At 37.0% G+C, this 21,556-nt stretch overlaps 1 protein-coding gene across 3 annotated transcripts in view; it reads right to left on the bottom strand.

Annotated features, from left to right (window-relative positions):
• Positions 1 to 19,962, bottom strand: part of ARMC2 (armadillo repeat containing 2) — a 157,076-nt gene extending 137,114 nt beyond the window's left edge. For all 3 annotated transcript variants that reach the window (XM_027856463.1, XM_027856471.1, XM_027856478.1), the window contains exons 1-3: positions 19,762 to 19,962; positions 13,536 to 13,800; positions 12,359 to 12,431 (exon numbers count right to left, since the gene is read on the bottom strand). In XM_027856463.1, coding sequence (XP_027712264.1) covers positions 12,359 to 12,431; positions 13,536 to 13,753 — 291 coding nt within the window. In that variant the 5' untranslated portion in view covers positions 13,754 to 13,800; positions 19,762 to 19,962. The remainder of the gene's footprint in view (positions 1 to 12,358; positions 12,432 to 13,535; positions 13,801 to 19,761) is intronic.
• Between the last annotated feature and the right edge of the window lie 1,594 nt (positions 19,963 to 21,556).

Below are 21,556 nucleotides of genomic sequence, written 5' to 3'. Positions count from 1 at the left end.
CCTTTAGAAGGCATTTCCCCCATACCTGGACTGTACTTCCTCCTCACTTCCACCACTTGGGAAGGATTTTTTGTTTGCCTTATCTTTGTATCCCCAGTGACTACTAAGGTGGCTTTCATCAAATTAAGAGTTCAAAATATTCTAATGGTAGATAGTAGACTTGTAATCCAAAGAGCTAATTTTCTTGAATTTTTTTTATCCAGTACTTAAACAAAAAAGGAGACTGAATTTCTACAAAATAACAGTATTGATTAAAATCCTCACTTTCTGTAGATGCATTGACTCTTATCAACCACAAAAATACATTTTAATGCATACAAACAAACACACACACACACACACACACACACGATACATTGAATGAAGACTTGGACTACACATAACCTTAACAAGCTCAAAGATTTAGGGCTGGGAAGAACCTCAGAGGGCATCTAACCCAATTCCATCATTTTAGAGATAAGGACACGTAAGTAAAAGGCCTTGCCCCACATCACACTGGTGACATAGTCAGGATTCTAACCCACAATCTCGGGCTCCAAATCCAGTACTCCTACGGATCCATGATGCTTCTTATCAACAGGAAAGTTAATAACACTCCAAAAAGAGAGCACTTGAATGGCTTCTGAATGTCAAGATAAGGTCTCAGAAGTTAACTTTGAATAAGCAGGAATACTAGGGCAGTATGAGCTAGCTAGAAAATTATTAAAACTGTGAGAAGCCCAATAGGAATCCTTACCAATGTATTGTTCTGAGACCACTCTTGGCAAGTGACTGACCTTCTTTCACACTTAGTTTAGTAGTTCAATAATCAATCAATGAATATTTGTGAAGTGCCTACTATGTGCAAGGAACTGTCCCAGGTACTTCATAACAAAGGAAAGAAACATTAAACCCATTTATTTACCTCAAAAGGCAATTTTAAGTATGTAGGAAGATGCTTTTATTTTGAGCTCTCCCAGGGAAAGAATCTATGTAAGACATTATAATGAATATCATAACAGTCCTATAAAATCCTCCATCTTCAAAGAACAACACTGATTTTATGAGCGGCTTTCCCCAGATTTGGGTAACAGATTCAGTATTTATTTTTCTTAGGAAGTTGGTTTTATTTTAGAATTCAGTTAAAGAGACAAAAGAAAAAGCACATTAAATGTTTAACTTAAGAAGCTTGTTTCCCTTGTGTTTTATCGGTCAGTAAGCATTAAGCACCTGCTATATGCAAAGCCCTGGAGTAAACAACGAGGACACAGAAAGAAAATCAAGAGATTTTCCATCTGTCATGAATTGATCATAACTGTCAGAGCCTCCTTTATCTGTTCTTTCCTTCAAGTAGAATGTGAGCTCCCTGAGAGCAGGGATTCTAACTGGTTTTGTTTGTTCTCCCTACACTTGGTAAGAGTGTTCAGTATACATAGTACACACTTAATATTTTTCCATTCCATTCCTAGGAGCTTACATTTTACTAAATCCTAGCTAATAATGTCAAATAATATAACCAAGCTTTAGAAAGACAGATTTCCTTTCTAGACTTTCTTCAAGGGCAATTAGCACATTAAAAGACTTCCAATGGAACAACCTGAAAATAGATGAAGCACTTCACAGTAGATTTTTTTAAATTATAGTATCAAATGCATTTAATCTAACACTAGATAGTGGCTAAGGTGCATTACTCAAGTCTAAGAAGTCTTAGATGGCAACTACAAGGCAATGATCCTCTCTCTAATTTAGAATAATTCACAATAATTTGAAAAAGAAAATCAATATTGCTCCATTAAAAAGGGATAATTGCTCGTGAATTTATGAATTTTGTAAAACTATTTGACGTTGATAAGACATAAACAGCTCACAGAGGTCAGAAATCAAAGAATTCTCTCCTAAACATAAAACCTTTTAGATCCTGTTATTCTCTGTACTTTCGTTACTATGATTTGCTCTACATGTAACATGTGCGGCTATGGTGCTCTCAGTATATAATGCACTACCATGGAATTATTTATTCATTTCAATAACAATGAAAATAAAAGTAATTCACATTAAAAAGAGGTTAACTCTGTGGGCTAAAGAGTAGAGCAGAGATCCAGTATTTTAATTACAAGAAGAAAATATTTCCTTTTTAATTCCCAGATGTTCCTATCCTCAAAGCCCTTGCTCTCTACCCTTATATTTTAAATATTTTTTCACCCTGAAAAGTGCCCAGAGTTTAAGATAATTAAGTTCTGTGAATACAGGAGGAATAAGAAGAGTTCAGTTAAAAAAAAAAACAAAGCGAGACACTAGATAAGATACCACATTTATTCATATAATGGTCAGGTTCTTTTTGTTGGTTTTCACAGTCTAAAAGTAGAGCTGCAGCCATCTTATTTGTACAATAACACCCACTTAAAACAAACATTACTAACAAATATCATTTGTTGTCATTATAAAATGAGAACAAGCATAACTACCTCCCAAGCACATCCCACACTGTGGGTTGGTGAGAGACCAGGAAAAGATTCCTAAATTCACTGCTAATGGAGGGAGTGTAAAGGTATAAATGACTTGGGCTCAGGAAAGGAGCAGGTTAGAAGCACAGTTCTCCACTGCCCAGTCTGAAAAGGTACCGAATTTACAGCGAACCTAACTTACCAGCCCAGTCTCTGGTCCCTGACCATCATCAGCAAAGCAGCCCACCACCTCACCACATTTCCAGTCCTACAGAAGATCTAGCAGTTCAAGAAGTTGATCATCACATGAGCTATCCCTTGAGAAAAGAGGTAAAGCCAGAGTTTAGAGCCTTGAAAGAAGAACATCTATAGAAAAGAGGAAGGACTTGGATGGTCTGCTAATTCCTCAGTCAGAAATGGGATGCCTTATTTTGGGGAAGATGGCAGAATAAAAAAGTTGCAAGGAGACAATTTCTCCCTCAAAAAATAACGATAAAAAAGAAAGAAAATCACAAAATTCACACAAGTATGTGAAAACTCACCCTGACAACAGGAAAACTAAAGGTGATCAATGATCTAACTTATAAAATATATTAAAGAGTGAGAAAAAGCAAAGGGAAAATAAAAAGAAAAAATGCATACTTAAGACAGAAACAATGCAAGAAATCTCAAGAGGGACGCAAATAGGTAACACTCAAAGAATTTAAGAAGAATTCAAACTGAAAAGAAAATTATAAGTATAATTAAAAGAGAAATTCAACCCAGCTGGGAAAAATTTATACACACACACATACACACACACACGTATATACATACACACACGTATATACATACACACACACACATACACATGTGCGTGTATATAGGTACATATATCTGTGTGTATGTGTACGTATATATATATACATATATAAGAGAGGAACTAAAGCTAAGAATGAATGAGGTTTTTAAAACTCTCAGAATCTAAAATGACAAAAATCTCCAAAACATAGAGCATAAAAGAAATCCTGAAAATAACAATGAATGAGAGTAAGGCCAAGTTTAAAATAGGCAAATACAAAATGGTAGACAATATAATGAAAGCAAAAAAATAAGGTAGAAAAATAACTAGAGACTTAGAAACAATGCAACTGAAAATTATGGATTTATTGGTTAGGTCATAACCTTACAGTTATTGAGGTCTTGGAAAATATCAAAAAACAAAACATTATGATTGCCAGACTCAGACAAACTGATAAAAGAAACTTCCTGGAATTATCAAGAACAAATAAAACATGGGAAATAGAACAAATCCATAGAATTTCAAGAAGGGAGACCTTAAAATTCAAGTCACCTTGGCAAATTATCATGAAACTTCAAAACTGTACTCTACTGCAACTACATAGAAAAAAATTTCCGATTGTCAGAAAAACACCACAAATTAAAGAGTCAACCAGGTTCTCACCAGATTTCTCTATGAAAACCATAGAATGACCAAAAAAGTTGCAATATAAACAGAAAACAGAAAAACATTGGCCACACGTCCAGAATCTGAGTCTATTTTCTGGCAAATCTAAATATGCTGTCAAAAAGCATGAGATACGTATTTTTAAATTAAAAAAAAACTACGAAGAATTCATAGAACAAAACAGATATTTCATAATAGCCTTTGGAAAAGTACAAAAGATGTACTAATGCTGAAGAGCAGAGTGCTTAGAACAAGATATTCTTTTAACTGAGGTTAACTAGCTGTTATCTAAACATGTTTCATAAGGAGAAAAAAATAACTACAATATTCTACTGGCTAAAATTACTCGATATTACAGAACGATGTTGCAAAGAACAACAAAAAAAGGAAAAGAAAGGTGAAAGAGGGTAGCATTAACCGTGGGTAATTTCAATACCAACAAAAAGCTTCTATCTTTGTCAAAGGCAGGGTCCAAAGTTAAACATACTTATACAATATAATCATTCAAAACATAAGAATTTTGTTAAGCACTGTTTTAAGATTTTTTTGGTAATTTATCTGTAATTTCTGCAATTTGACAGCTGTAAATTTTAGAAGCATAATTTCATCCATATAGGAAATTCCAGGTCTGGAAACTCCCTCTATCCATGCAGATTATCACCTTCTCATCATAGTCTTAACGTGATGATGGGTGAACAGAGAGGTTGGATATGACATGCCTATGGAAAAATAGCTAATATGTGTCAGAAATTCTACAGATCAAAAGTGAAATAGTTTAACTACAGTCTATTTTCCATCTGCCAATATTTTCACCTGAAAATAGAAGTACTGACACTCATGCAAGAGAACCTTCAGCTAATGTTTCTAGATCATGGCAATTTAAGTGATCCACCTCTTTTGCCCTGAGTGCAGTTAATAGTATAACTGGTCTAGCCCAGCCTGTTGACTGGCAGACCAGGATCTCCATTAGCTGCTTATCAGTAGCCCACCAGCAGCCTAGAAACTGACAGCAGCTTCAGTATGCTACCAAGTAAAACTGTACTAATACCATACCCTCTTCTTCTGCTGCACCATTATCTATCTTTCTCCAAGGCACTACAGCTTTATAGAGTACACTAATAAATGAGCAGGCATTTATTAATTATCTTCCATGAGTACTAGGCCCTATTCTAGGCAGTGGAGAAACAAAAAGTTCTTTGGTCAATCTTAGTTCTTGCCTGTAGGAAGCTTACATTCTATTCAAAGTTCCCATCTTCTTTTTTAAAAATTTGTGTCTGCCACCTGTACTGGACTTTTTTTTTTTTATTTTAAAGAAGAGAAGGGTAGGAATAAAACAGATTTAAGACACACAGCTCAGATTGTAATTATTCTTCTAACCAGTAGAAATCCTGCAATGCCAACTTCTCCTCTAATAATTAATTGATAATTATTATTAATAATAATAAAGATAATAAGTCTTTGTACTTTCACTGTGAGAAGACAGTGTTCTCCCTCAATCTCAACCTAGTTTCTCTAGTGGCTCAATTAGGAAAGCATAATCATAATTGATGAGGAAAATTCAGGGAGCCAACCTAAAAGTCAAGTAGGGGTAGGGTTGAGGGCATTTATGTTTAAAAAAAAAAAAAACCCAGCAGCTAGGATCTATTGTCTGAAGGAAGATGCAGAGTTGCATGAGTGTGGTAATGAATGGGATTTAAGCAATTCTTCCCTACATACCTGCCCCTCCTCTTGTTTTCTGCGACAACACATCATGTGCTATTTGTGGATTAATTTCAAGTTGAGTTCAATGAAATGGATTTTTTTTGGTTATAGTTGATCTCTACATGTTAACTCTAGAGTTATAGAGAATAACTTTGTTGTTGTTGCTTCTAGATGTAAATTGACAGCAAAGACAAAACATTTTAATAAATCACACACAAAAAACCCAGTTGATACTACTGAAGGAACTAGAACATATCCATTTTTCCATTCTCATTATAAATGAAGCCAGAACACATTAAAAAAATTATAGCAAAATAGAAATATGACTCATGGATTCATCTCAGAAAAGCAAATAAAGGAGTTGGTGGTTGTTTTAATTCAAGCATTTACTAAGTGCCTTCTTCTACATGAAAAGCAAAACAGTCCCTTTCCTCAGGAAGCTTTTATCTTACCAGGAGATACAACATGTACTCAGATAAGTAAAATGGAATTCCAAGAGGGAGAAGGAGCTAAGCAAAGTACTTTTTCAGGCATGGGGCCCAGCTTCTACTTACAAAATCCATGGAAACAGAAAATGGACTTTTGACTATAGGGAACAGCTAGTAGTCAAATGTGGCTGGAGTTTTTTAGGGCTGAAAAGGAAGTAATGTAAAATAAGGCTGAAAAGGTAAGCTGCAGTCACATTAGGTGGCTAGGAGGTTTGGTGGTTAGAGACCTGGGTGAAAATTTGACCTCATGTACTTCCTAGCTGAGTGACCCTGGTCAAGTCTGCCTCAGTTTCCTCAACTGTAAAATGGGGATAACAATAGCACCTACCACCTTCCAGGGTTGTTGTGAGGGTCAAATATGATAATATTTGTAAAAGGTTTTACTTCCCACAGTGGCTGGCACTTAGTAGATGCTACATGGCAAGCAATATTATCAAACATCAAGCGATATCCTATAAACAATGAATGGAGGGCAAGGGGAAAGAGAATTAAGGGATTTTTTAGCACAGAAATGTCATGACCAGACCTATACCTTAGGATGATTACTTCAGCAGTTGGATGAAGGATGGATCAGACAGAGGAAGCCAATTAGCAAGGAAAGACAAACTGGAAGGCTTTTACAATGGTCCATGTGAGAGGAAATGAAAGCCAGCCTATACGGCTAAGGATAATGGAATATATACTATAGATAGAAACATTACAACTTGGAAGCAAATTGGGTGGGAACTGAAGGAAGGGGAAAAGTCAAGTATCACTACAATATAAACCTGGATGACAGGAAAAGAAAGATGCACAGGCAACAGAGACAGGCCAGTTTTCAAGAAGGTTGGTTTAGTGCAGGGATGGGGAACCTTTGGCCTCCAGGCCACTAGGTTCTCAAGTGCAGTGCTTTGACTGAATCCAAACTTCACAGAACAAATCCCCTTAATAAAAGGATGTGTGGAATAATCCCACTTAATAAATAAATAAAATACAATAAGTAAATATAAATAAATCCCCACTTAAATAATCCCCTTAATAAAAGGATTTGTTCTGTGAAGTTTGGATTCAGTCAAAGGGTCATATTTGAGAACCTGGAGGGCCACATGTGGCCTCGAGGTGGATGTGTTGAATTTAAGATGATAATAAGACAAGGTGGAGACCTGAGTTCAAATCCTGGTCCAGACATTTACTACCTGTGTGATCCTGAGCAAGTCATTTAATCTATTACCTCAGTTTCCTCCTATGTAAAATAGTTGTTGAGTATCAAATAAGATTACATATATAAAACACTTTGTAAACCTTAACATGCTATACAGATATTAGCTATTATTGCTTTTGATGCTGTTATTATTATGATGACTAAATAAACAGGGTTCAGGACAGAATTTTGGAGGGCACCTATGTTAAGAGGGCAGGAGATGGATAATGATCTGGCAAAGGAAGAGGAGAAGAAGGTAGGCTGGTAGGAAGAGAATCAGGAAAAGGCAGTGTACCAGAAGACAACAGAAGAAAGTATATAGGAAGAAAGGGTGGTTTAACACTGTAAAAAGCTACAGAAAGGTCAGGGAGGAGAACTGAGAAAAATCCATTTAGCAACTAGAAACCATTGATGACCTTTAAGAAATAGGTTTTAGGAAGTGTGTGGGGTGGTGAGGAAATAGAGTTGAATATAAAAAAAAATAAAACATTTCTAGGCTTTTGCTAGTGAACGGCTTAAGATATAGGAAAATGGTTTTAACAAAGCTCAAGTGAAGGTTTCCAACAAAGGAGAACTGAAGCTATTTATAGGCAGCAGAGTTAAAAACTTAATGGGTAGAAACAGAGTGAAGATATGAGAGAAAGGGGATCAAAAATCAATGGTGAGGGAATGGTATTAAGGATTCAGTAATGGCAGCCCTTTACCTGATTCCTTGATGGAGAAATCAGTCAATTAGTCAATAAGTATTTATTAAGTGGCAAGTACTGTGCTAAATTGGGGATACCAAGATGCACATTTTACACCTCACACACATTTCACACTTATGCTTCCTACCTTTATCTGTTAACAAGAGGAAGGAAATGTGCTTCATCATCAGTCTTCCTAAAATCACAATCTGTCATTTCTGCTAACACCTCTATAAGGATCTCTCCTCATTAACAATGACAGTGGAACCAACACATTTGGACTTTACCACCCCAATTTTCAACCTGTTTTTGAGAATAAACGAAAACAGTGCTTAAGAAGTGGAGAAAAGTTTCCGAACCTAACTAAATATTTAAAAAAGACCTATATAGGGAAAATAGGGAAGTTATGAAGAAGAGTGGACTTAGGGGGAAAGATATTGAACTCTGGTCTGGACATGACGAGTGTGATATTCCTATAGAACATCCAAGTGAAGATACATAGCAAGTGGTAATGCAAAACTGGAGCTAAGGAAAGAGATGAGGACTAAATATACAGATTTAGAAGTTATCTATGCAGAGATGATAACCAAAACCACAGGAACTAATGAAATTACCAAGATATTATAAAGAGAGAAAAGAGAGCTCAATATAGAAAATTGGAGTACACCCACACACAGGTGATGGGATGTGGAAGAGGATCCAGTAAAGAAGACTATGAAAGAGCAGTCAGACAGGAAAAAACAAAACCAGGAGAATGCAATATCATGAAATTCCAGGATAGAGTATTTAGGAAGAGAGTGTGGGCAAGGGGAGGGGTTTTTGGGTGGGCAATGTCAAAAGCCAGAAAGTTAAAAAAAAAAAAAAAAGATGAGAACTGAGAAAATTCCATTAGAATTAGCTATTTAGAGAGCCTTACTAACCTTGGGAAAAGCTGTTACCAACAAGTACTAGAGTTACAAGCCAGATTTAAAGGTAGGTAAGAGATAAGAAAGTGAAGATACATCATATTTGAGTATAGATGAGCTCCTTTTTAAAAAAATATTGCTGTCATTCTCCATGTACCACTGCTTTTTGCAAGAGTTTGGTCATTACTGTTAATGCCATCCTCCCAGAAACCCAGCCTTCTCAAAGCTGGTCACACCTGCCTTCACAACATCTCTTGTATATTTCCCCTTATCTCCACTCAAAGAGCCACCACCTGAGGCTCTCATCACTTCTCACCTGGACTAGCACCAACAACCTTCTAACTGGTCTCCCTATGTCAAGTCTCTCTCCACTCAAAGCCATTCTTTATTCAACTGCCAAAGTAATTTTTTTTTCTCAAGTGTAGGTCTGACCAGTCATCCCCCCCCACTCAATAAACTCCAGCTCCCTATTATCTTCATAATCAAATATAAAGTCTTCTGTTCAGCATTTTAAAGGTCTTCACAATTTGGCCCCTTCCTACCTCTCTAGTCTTCCTACACTTTACTCCATATCCTCTACAACACAACTCCACTGGTCTATTTACTCAAACACAACACTTCATCTCCCAATGTTTCTGTCCATGCACTGCCCATTCCCAAAGCCTGAAATGTACTTTCTCACCCCTTGAGTTTCCCTAGTTCCCTTCAAGACTTAGCTGAAATCCCACTTTTCGCAGGAGGCCTTTCTCACTCCCCCGACCCAAGTTGCTATGCCTTCCCTTCTCAGATTTCCTCTCTCTGTCTCTCTATCTCTCTCCCATATATACACACAGACAGATGTATACATAATAGTGAACATACCCAGTTATTTACATGCTGTCTCCCTCATTAGAACATGGACTCCTTGAAGGTAGGAACGGTTTTTGCCTTTCTATCTCCAATATTTAGCATAACACCTGGAACTTAGTAAGTGCTTAATAAACGCTTTTTTACTAAGATAACTGATAACAGCTTGAAAGGATGGCAGGTTCAGGTGATGACTCTTGAAAGGATAAGGGTAATCCTGGACGTATTTATAGGCAACAGATAGGGAATTAAAAGATAAGGAGAGACTGTAAATTAGAGAAGAGGGAATTATCCAAAGGAAAAACTCCTAGAAGAGACGAGAGAATGAGGGATCAAGGGGATAAACTGAGGGCACTGACGTCAAGAAGACTCTTCTTCTTGAGTTCCAATCTGGCCTCTGACACTTACTAGCTGTGTGACCCTGGGCAAGCCACTTAACACTGCCTCAGTTTCCTCATCTGTCAAATGAGCTGGAGAAGGAAATGGCACACCACTTTAGTATCTTTGCCAAGAAAACACCAAATGGGGTCATGAAGAGTCAGACACAACTGAAACAACTGAACAACTTTATTGGTAGTTGAAAAAAATGAAAACAAATCTAAATGCCCAATAATTGGAATATAGCTGAATAAATTGTGGCATATCAATGTAAAACAATATTGTTGTACCATGAAAAATGATAAATGAGAAGAAAACAAAGCAATATGGAACGTTTTATACAAAGTGAGGACATCCGAATTTGGAAAAAAAGAAAAACAAACACACAAACTAAGACTAACAACACATACATACACTCATATATCTCTACACAAATTGTCCAGAGCTATAATTTCATTAGTGTGGGAACTCCCAGTGTAGAAACTGCCTCCAGCCAATACCAAATCTGAAACTCAGTGTAATTTACAATCTTAAAGCAAATCACTAGAGACACAGGGAGATTAAGTGACCTGCCCTAAGCTGGTATATATATAAGAGGCAGGACTTGAATTCATATCTTTCTGACCCCAAGGCTGGCCCTCAATCCATCACTAGATGTCACTTTTCATATTTTATTATCATTACTACCTTAAAAAAAACCTTAAATGTTAATGATATTTAAGATAAAGTGTTTTTTGAAGAGTGTAGTGGTAGAAGAAAGAAAAAGAAAAAGGCAGTAACAGGAAACTTTCACTCAGAGCCCCAAAATGTTGTAACCCACTACAAATGAGATTTGTCAATCTGGGGGGAAGAAATCTCAGGATATTTACAGAACTTACTGTAATACATCGTTCACAGTTCCTTTTAAGTTCACTCTACTAAAACTTTTCACCCTTATATAGATCATTCTGGCTGCTATCTACAAGCCCCTTTGTCACTCTTATTTCCTTACTCAGAGTTCAGCACCAGACTCACCATCTTCCTCTTCTTCCCTAGAGCCTTTGATACTTGTGCTAATGGTGGCTCAAACACTCTAAGCTCCCACCCAGTTCCTCAAGTCCTGTGGGCACTTCTGGTCCTACCAGAGGTTAAACCATTGTCCTATGTTTGTCCTCCATTTCTCAGCCAAACACCCTGAAAAAGTTCTTACTCTTATTTTCTCCACTCCCTCTCATTCACTCCTCAGCCTTTGTAGTCTGGCTTCCAACCCCGTCATTCAACCAGTCAACTGGAACTACTCATTTGTTCTCTCTCTTTCATTCTCCCCCACCCCCAATGATCTCTTAATTGACAAAACCAAAGTTCTCTTCTCAGTAGTCACCCTTCTAGACCTCTTTGCTGCATGTTAACTCTGCTGACCACCACCACTTCCTCCAGAATATTATATCCTCTCTGGATTTTCATGATACTGCTCTCTTTCCTCCTCCCACTTGTAAGCATACACCTTCTTAGTCTGTTCGCTGGTTCATTATCTATCCCTGTCACACTCCCTAACTGTGAGCATTCCCCAGGGCTCTGTCCTAAGCCCCAGTTCTCTTCTCTCTTTACACATCATCACTTGGTAACCTCTTTGGCTCCCAGGGGTTTAATTATCATCTCTATGCAGATCACTCCCAGAGCTACATATCCAGCACCACACTCTTAGACCTTCAGCAGAAAGTAAGGACCTTGAGAGTCTAAGATTGTTCCATTCTTTGTCAATGCTTGGCATTTAGTAGTTGCTTAAACAGTGATTATTGATCAACTGATTGCTAGAATCAAATCTCCCCTGGCCCACTCATTCTAGGTCAAAGCAGATCCATTAAGTTCACCTTAATTAAAACTCTTATGTTGTAGCTGATCTGAAGCCAATGTGACCTCCAGGGTTAGGGAACTCTTATGGGATTTATTACCAAGAACTTGCCAATATTTATTACGTTTGCTTATATTTAATCTTTTAGCATCTTACTTTTCTCCTACGTTGATATTTCCAACATTCAAATCTTCCTCGAAGGATTATTGCTATAATAAACCTAGATAATTATAGAGAAACTTTGTTTTTGGCAAATTCTTTTCTTTACTATCACATTATAAGAACATTATCATGGAACTGCCTTGTCACCTCCTGAATGTCCTATTGGAGTTAATGCCATGTAACCTATATATATAAAATTATAATTAGGTTATGTCTACCTCTTTACCAGTCCTCCTAAAATATAAAGAAGTGTTCATTTTAAGTATTTCATGTCAATGCTATTATACAACACTGTAACAAAAGATACTCACAAGCTCTAGTGGACTGAGACGCATACCAGAAATAGGTCTTGAATCAGATGATTCAAAGCTGGAAGCATGAAGGCTAGCATAAGAAACATTGAAAACACATTAGCTTCTGCATACTTAACTGTTTTATTTCTAGGATATGTTTTACTTTCAGCTAATAAAGGTTAATACATTGTAAACATAATAAAAATATGTGTAAGTATTTAGGATTTAAAATTTTAGAGATAAGGGTAATTTGAAATTGGAAAAAATTAAGAACATTTAATTGAGTTGCTTGCCTTTTCAATGAGAGTAAGTGGGGAGGGAGGAAGGGAGAAAATTTGGAACCCAAAGTTTTAAAAACACATGTTTAAAAAAAATGTTTTCACATGCAACTGGGAAATAAGAAATACAGGAAATGGGTACAGAAATCTATTCTGCCCTACAGGAAAATAGAAGGGGAAGGGGATAAGAGAAGAGGGGAGAGATAGAAGGGAAGGCAGACTAGAAAAAGGGATATTCAGAATGCAAGCCATCTTGGGGTGGGGGGAGGGGCGAGATGGGGTGAAAATTTGGAACTCAAAATCTTGTGAAAGTAAATGTTGAAAACTAAAAATAAACAAATTTATTAATAACAAAAAAATCAAGGGCATTTAACAACAAACTCCTTTTCATAATTTTCAGGTGAGGTAAATAAAGAGTACTGAATAACAAATGTACTAAATAATAAAAAATAATAATGACTCATCTGTAGGATGAAAATTAAAATCTGGAACATTTGATTAAGAACATTTAATGATGAACTCTTTTTTATAATTTTCAGGTGAGACAAAGCACATTGACTGATTAATGAAATTATATGTCTGTAGCATAAAAATAATTTGTGCCATTCTCTATAAATATGACTTATAAACTACCACTACCAGTTTTAAGGCACAGGACTTTCCTAGTCACAAAGCATCACTAAGAAGATGGTAAGAAATTCATCAGCAATAATCAAATTCATAGACACATAATACTCACTAGCTGTGTGACTCTAGGCAAGTCACTTAACCCCAACTGCCTCACCAAAAAAAAAAAAAGAAAAGAAAAAGAAAAGTAATCAAATTCATAAACACCTACCCCTAAATAGAAAAATAGGAAAAAGGCCACTAGGTTTCATGAACTTTTAAAACTACACTGAAACAAAAACGTCAGGTACCTAAAAGAAGAAGGAGGTCTATTATCTGCTGTTCTTGAAGATGCAGGTCCAAAAAGTTTTCTTTGATCTTCACGTGGTGTAAATGGTCTTTCAGTTCTAATTGTCCGTAATGCATTTCGTGCTTCATTGATGATTTCTGCACTCGTCTTTTGCTTGGATAATGAACGTCTATAAAATGGGTCCAGTTTGTCCAACTTTTTATCATGTGAAGACTGCATCTTTCTTTTTTGACGCAAAGTACCCTTCAGGAAACACACCACAAACACTGTAGATAGCAGCACATCAATTATTTGTTAGTAATATACAATTAAAGGATTAGTGAATGTTTAAATAATCTATATAACATTTTACTATACTATACTTTTTTCCTTTTTTTCTTTATCATTTCTTTTTTTTATTGGTAATTTTTTTTTGTTTTCAACATCTACTTCCACAAGATTTTGAGTTCCAAATTTTCACCCCATCTCGCCCCTCCCCCCACCCCAAGATGGCATGCATTCTAAATACCCCTTCCCCTATTCTGCCTTCCCTTCTATCTCTCCCCCCCTTCTCTTATCCTCTTCCCCTTCAATTTTCCTGTAGGGCAGGATGGATTTCTGTACCTCATTTCCTGTATTTCTTATTTCCCAGTTGCATTATACTATACTTTCAAATGCTAAATGTTAATGAATATTTAAAATCATGACAAATATTTCAAGTAAGACATCATTTCAAATGAGTATTTATTACTTTTAAAAACCAAAACCATAACTATCCTATATCCTAGAATGTTACCATGACAAAAGTAGAAAAGAACAGAGACTGTCCCATACCCCCACACTATTTGCATAACAAGCATAGCAGAAACTCTTGGCCCCCTTTCCATAAGACAAGATAAATTAAGATTCAAGTAATACAACTTATAATAGGGACAGAGATGAATATATGTCTAGCTGAATGTATGGGTAATCCATTATTTTATATCAACTACTTTTCTCAACCCCTCCTTGATCCTACTTTCCACTAGATATAAAAAATTAAGATATGACATTAACTCGTCTTAAAGGAAGTAAAGCTAGAAATTACAGTATAATAAGCTACATGAGAAAGAAAAGTAGTTTTTCAGATATATTCTCTTCCTTCCTCTTCATTTTATCATTTATTCATTTTTTGTCATTCACTTGTTTATTTTAATGATTTCTGCTTTTTTGTCATTCATTTATTTGTCATTTTTTTTACTTTGTCATTCATTTATTTTAATGAATTCTGCTTTCCAAATATTGTAAATCCTTTGCTCTTCCAACCTTCAAGGCGACCTGGGTCCTGCTAAGGATGGCTAACTAACATTTCCTTTACACCCCATTACCTGTGTCCTACCTGTATTGCAAATTATAAGAATAATGACTAATATCAACAGAAGGGATAGAAGCTTTTCCCAAAATATGGATTTTTTCAACAAACTTCAGAGCAAAGTTCAGCTGAATAACAGTCTATAATATGCTTAAACTGAAATGTTATAACATATTTAGTTCCAGAAGTCTGTTCCAGAAAATGTGTATCAAATTTCAACAGGCAATTATGAATACTGTTAGAAGACCACTGATAACTCATCTACAGAATAAAAGAGTTGTCCTAGACAATCTCTAAGAGCTCTTTCAGCTCTAATCCACTATGATTTTCATTAGACAGCTCTCTGGCAACAGCTCCTAAAGAATAATGTTTAATATATCAGGTCATGACCATGCAGATTCTTAATATACTTCTACTTTTTTTATCATTGCATAGGTAAGATGCTACAGGCAAGTTTGTTACATACTTTAAAAATTAAATCTCTAAACTTTAAAATTAACCATTAATTTCTAAAATATAGAAAAAGTGCTCATTGCAAAAATTAAACTTTTCCAAACTAAAAAATACACACAACTGGAGAAGTTAGTAAAACCATATAAGATAATCAGCGCTTTTTTTTAACTTAAGAAAAACATTTATAAACAAAAACGAATGGTTTGTGATGCACGTGCATATTACTGTATTCCCTTAGGGAGGTAGATACCAATCAATGGATGGGTGCTCTAAGGCAGCAAAGAGGGACTTTGCACAATATGATTCCAAATACTGAAGCTGTCGACTAAAACATCCAGAACATATGCCTTTCAACTCCAATCAGGTCCCATTTTCTAATTTGTATGTCAGGTGGAAAAAGAATCATATGAAAAATACAATCAAAATGTTGTTCTTTTCATATGCAAAAGATGGGTATCTTGGACATCCATGGTAAGATTTAAGCGTAAACAGGAATAACCATTACAACATCCTTACCAAGTGGTCATCTAATATGTATTTGAAGACCTCCAGCAAAGGGAAATACAATCTTCCAAAGCATCCCACTCGTGCCTAAACATGGCCTCTTGGAATCTCATTCCCCTCAAAACCAAGCTCAAGTATCACCTTCCACGTGTACCATTTGCTGATTCCTCTCTACTAGTACCTCCTCCCTACCCAACAAATTACCTTGCATTTATTTTACATATATTTCTATATTCTTATGTTAATCATTCAATTAACAAGCATTCATTAAGCACCTGCCTTTCCCAGCTATTGTGCTTTGTGACGGAAATACAAAAACAAAAATGTAAACAGTCCATGCCTTCAAAGAGCTTACATTTCATCAGGGGAGATAGCATATACAGTAAGTAAGTACATGCAAAATATGTAGTTACCTCTATCAACACAGGTCAGCTCTTCTCCAAAACTTAATGATCTTAAGAGTTATCTATTATGCTACAAGAAATGATAAGGAGCATAGTTTCAGAAAAATCTGGGAAGACTTATGTGAACTGATACAAAGTGAGCAGAACCAGAACCTTGTACACAGTAACAGTGGTACTATAACAATGATCAGCTGTGAAAGACTTATCAATTCTGATCAAGAAATGATTCAAGACAATTTCAAAAGACTCATGAAAAATGCTATCCACCTTCTGAGAGAGGACTGATAAGGTCTGAGTGCAAACTGAAGCATAATTTTTTCACTTTATTTTTCTTGCTTTTCTTTTTATAACATGGTTAACAGGGAAGTATGTTTTGCATTACTCACATGTATAACTGATATCACATTGCTTGCCTTCTCAATGGGTGGAGGAGGGACAAGTGGAAGAAGAGCATTTGGAATTCGAGATTTTTTAAAATGAATGTTAAAAATGAATAATAAATTTTTAAAAAGAGAGAGGGAGAGTTATCTAGGGCAGTAAAAGGTCAAGTGACTGGCCCTGGGTCAAAAAGCCAGTAAGTGTCAGAGGTAGATCTTAAACCCAGGTCTTCCTGGCTCTGAGGCTAGCTCCCTATCCAATGCATCTCATATTAAAAAAAAAAAAAAAAAAAAAAGATGTAAGGTAAATTTATTTGAGGCGAAGACATTAGCAGCTTTGGAAGAAGGGAGCACTTGGACTTGAAAGGATTCTTGAATCCTTTAAGAAGGATTGTTCCTGGAGGAACAAGGATTGTTTCCTTTCTGTCTTTCAGTCTCCAGCACCTGACAGAGCAATAAATGCTTGCTGGTTGATAGCTAACTTGTTTAAACAAAGTTAGATCTTTTCTGCCAATTGCAGCATATACCTCTAATAAATATCACTGAATGAAATCCAGTCAATTGTGCTAGCCTGTCTGGTTCTTTCGAGACACTAAATCTGTCATCCAACTATTAGGTGTCATTTACAAATTTGAAAAGCATGCCACATACTCCTTCTTTCAAGCCTTTGATAAAACTGTTGAATACCCAAGGCCCAAGAAGACACTCTTTCCCTGAGAAACTCAGTTAGAGATATGTTCCAAGTTAACATCAACCCATCAATAACTCTTTGGGTCCAGTCAGTTTAGATCCCTCCTAACTGTACTTTCATTTGGCTGTTTATTTCCATCTTAGGCAAAAGGACAGCATCAGAGGCTTTGTTAAATGTCTTGGAGAAATTTAACCACCTTCATCCACTTGATCGACTGAACAGTACTCACACAGACAGAAGGATCTATTATAGCTCTTCAAGTAGCCCAATTTTTAAGGAGAGGATAGGTTCAAAAGACTTAGAGCTGTAGGTACTTCCAGAGAGGCCTTCATTTTACAGATGAAGGAACTAAGGCTCAAAAATAAAGTAACATGCCCAAGGTTACATGAGTAGTAAGTATCAGGGATAACATTTGAACTGGGATCTTACATAATTTCAAATTCAATTCAATAAACATTAAGTACCTACTATCTGCCAGTTACACTGCACTAGAAACTGCTTTATAATATGAGTTTGCACAGATCATACATAGATAAGGACATGTACATTAATAGTGACACACAAACAAGAGATTAACCCAAAGTACTGTGAACTTTTAGGATATAAGCTGAAGCACATGACAGAATTGTTTTTGTTCGTGGTACAATGCTTTTTTGGCCTTATACTGAACCTTAAAAAAAAACATTCAAATTGTTCTCTAAGGCCTTGCACATTTCCTGGAAAGTACATCTCCAATATAAAATGACATAATGACTGAAAATTTAAACCTTCCAAAAACTCTCTTGCCAAATGCAGCAAATGCTCTATACTGGGTAACATTAGTCAGAATAGGAAAATATTCCCTATTGGTGTCTGGAAGAAATTCAAAGTGTTAATTTATAATCTCATAAAACCTAGGTTCCAACTGCTTAAAAATTTGTTTCTCCTAATTGTACACACAGATGCTCAGAGCAAAACACTCTTGCTAATGCAGTTCTACAACTTCGTGCTTTTAACAACAAAGAAAAAGCTGAATAGTTCCACAAGTGGCCTGAGTCTATGAAATTCCCTTCTACATGAGGAAGTTATTTCACCTTTCAATTTAAGAGTTAATAAAGTACCATATTCTTTATTTCTATTTGAAATAAATACCTAAAGGCTATAATGACAGTAAGCAACTTTACATTTTTAGAGTGAACAAATCAATTATCCACATACAAAGTAAAAACGCATTACTCATTAAAAATTGTTGATGTATATGAAAAAATACCACCTTAAGGAAATAGAAAAAATAGGGAAGATGTTGCTATTCTGTTCTGAATGGTTTTAATGCATCTGTTTCATAAGTTCTTAGCTTTGTGTTTTCACGCAAGAAAATTCTGATCAAGTATTATGGGGGCCATCAATAATGCTCTATTAAAAAATGGACCAAACTCTCATACAGTTTAAAAAAAAAAAAGTAGTCGACAAGATGGGGCAGCAAAAGCAGGAGGGAAGACTTGCAAAGCAAACAGAACTTTGTCTCACTAGCTTTTACATGATTTTTGTTTAAAAAAAAAATCTACACCAGCAAGGATGAGAGATGTATTGTAACTGGACAAATCACTTACACTCCCTAAACCTCAGTTTCTTCATCTGTAAAATGGAGACAAGAACAGCGATCCCCCAAAACATAGACGTGAGAAACAAATAAGATACTGTACGTACAGTGCTTTGCAAACTTAACCATGCTACATAAATGTGAGTTGTTACGAATTAGTAGAAAGAGTAGTATTACCTCTTGGTGAATTACAGTACCACATGCTAACATCCTGATTTCTTCATCTATTAGTAAAGATTTCTATAAAAGGAGACAGGGGACATGATCTAGATGGAAAGCCTAGTTACAGTCTTTCCCTTCTTCTGCCACAGTTTCCTCCACTCCCTCTGCCTAAGCCTGGAGGTGAGTCAGTGCATCACTTCTGGCCCATGTTCCTCCCACCTCAGTCTCCCCAGGTGTTTGCTCTCTGTCTTCTCCGAGACACGGGGGCGGGGGTGGGTGAAGAGGGGAAGAGACCCTGGGAGACTCCAACCCAGTCCAGCCACAACCCCAGACAGCCTCCATGTAGAGAGAGGGAAAGATGCGAACAAGAAGCCCATGGGGTTGTCCCCAGCACACCAGGACGGCAGGTCTTGCTAAAGTCGCTCAGCGCTTTACACCAACCACAACCTAGGGGCGCCCCCAAGCAGGCGCTCCGCGGTTCTGGGGCTCACAGACCGTGCAAGACTGTGCAAGCAGCAGGCGGCATGCAGCCCTCCTGCCGGCAGCAGCAGCGCGGCCGGCCCTCCGTCTCCATGGTAATCGTACACAAACTGCCTCCTCCCGCCCGCCCCGCCGTCCAGGCCCCGCTTCCCAGTCTCAGGAGCCCGTGGCCCACGGGTACGCGGCAGCGATAGCCCGAGCAAAGGAAGGGACGCCAGGGAGGGGGCTCTAGTCTGAGCAGAAGCACCTGTAGTCAGCGCTGGAAACGTCGGCGACTGAGGCTCAGCTCATTTTCCCAGCTTTTCGGAGGCGGCGGCAGCGCAAGTGAAGGTAGCAGCTGAAACCAGGCACAGGCAGGCCAGGGAAGCCTAGAAACAGCGGAGTTGGGAAGACCTCTAGAGCGCTGCAAGGCAACTGGGCATGCGCGAACCGCCCTGACGCATGTGTGTACGCGGGTTCAGCGGGAGGGGGGAGGCGGGCAGGAGGGAGGTGGGAAGACAAGTGGCGGTGGCTATGGGAACAGCTAGGTAAGCCGTAGGGGTGGGATGAGATGACGTGGGATGGCATGGGGTGGCATGGGGTAGAAGCTTATATTTGTTTGGTATACCTTTTGTATAATCTGTAGACATAGATGATATTGATATATGTTCCTCCCCAGTAGAGTGTAAGCTCCTTGAGGGCAGAGACTGTCTTTTTCCTGTCTTTGTATCCCTGTGTACCTGGGCATATAGTAGGCATTTAATAAATGCTTATTAAATTGAACAGAATTGAATAGTATACTCGTTATAATTTCTTCATCATCATTATTACTGAGTGCCCACTCAGAGATCTCAGTAGCCCAGCTAAAGTTTAGTTAAAACTAACTCAAAGAAAGCTCAGTTATGTTCTTCTGGTTAAAAAAAAAATCGAAAACAAAAATATTCCTCTCGTCATACTTAGATAATTTAGAAACAGTTTTTAGTGTTCAGCATAACTAAAATGATAAATATCACCACTTAATTGAGTGTTAGACCTCACTAACACTAGGCTGGGGGCGAGGCAGATAGAAAGATGTGGAATCACTTTCCAATAACTTAGCTAATTGGAGAAACAAGGCATTAACAAGAGAAGAGTTGATTGACAAGGAATTTCAGTAAAAGTTTAAATCAAAAAGTAATACGTTACTAATTAGCAGATAACTGGTAGGGATATTAATAGCTCACTTAAAGAATGAAAGAAAAACTAAAATATGGCAGAGTAGATGAAGAGTTTTAACCACAAAATCTTCCTAATAAAGAAATTACAAAGTTAACATTGTTCCATTAGGCTAGTCCTTTGGTAACTTGGGTTCTCTATGTGAGTAGGAATCATAGTTATTAGTATAATAAGCCAGTGATAAACTGTTGCCTCTCCTCTTCAACACTAGAAAAATTGATAGATCCTCTTTGGCAGATTTGTGGGAAAACATGGAAAAGACAAACAGACTGAAGAGGTGTGATGACTTTACAGTATCTACTGATGGAGGGAGTACCCACAAGGAAGAGACCCTAGATCACTATATCTAGACTTGGAAAAAATCTTAAGAGTCCACCTTACCTAATGCCTTCATTTTACAGATTAAGCAACTGAGCCCAATAGATGATAAATGACTTGGCACATCAAAACATCAGCAGCAAATCATTTTGGAATGCTGAGAAAAAAGAAACTTAGCTAGCACCCCAAAGGAGCCCATCATTTGTCCCCCAAAAGAATCCTTTAAGTTTGCCATTTTCAGCAACATCTTGAATCCTTAGATTATATCTAGGTTAATGCTCTTTACAAAGCAGGTACTAAAAAGTTATTGATTTAATATTCGGTTTTAAAAGCTTCCCCCCAAAACTGTGTTGCCAAATGAATAGTAGTCTCTGAAAATTTTAAATCTTTAGTGGCAATAGTTATACTGAAATCACTGAGGAATCAAAGTCTTGTATTTATAACCCATTTCTTACATAATAGGAGGAACTTAGGGCCTTCTGTTAGAAAATTCTTTTGTCTTCATCATGTTCTGATGGTAACACTTTTGA

Source organism: Vombatus ursinus, unplaced genomic scaffold (genome assembly GCF_900497805.2).
Source record: "Vombatus ursinus unplaced genomic scaffold, bare-nosed wombat genome assembly UNPS02000582.1, whole genome shotgun sequence".
Taxonomy (NCBI): domain Eukaryota; kingdom Metazoa; phylum Chordata; class Mammalia; order Diprotodontia; family Vombatidae; genus Vombatus; species Vombatus ursinus.
Note: the sequence above shows the minus strand (reverse complement) of the source record. Positions and strands in the feature narration are given on the sequence as shown.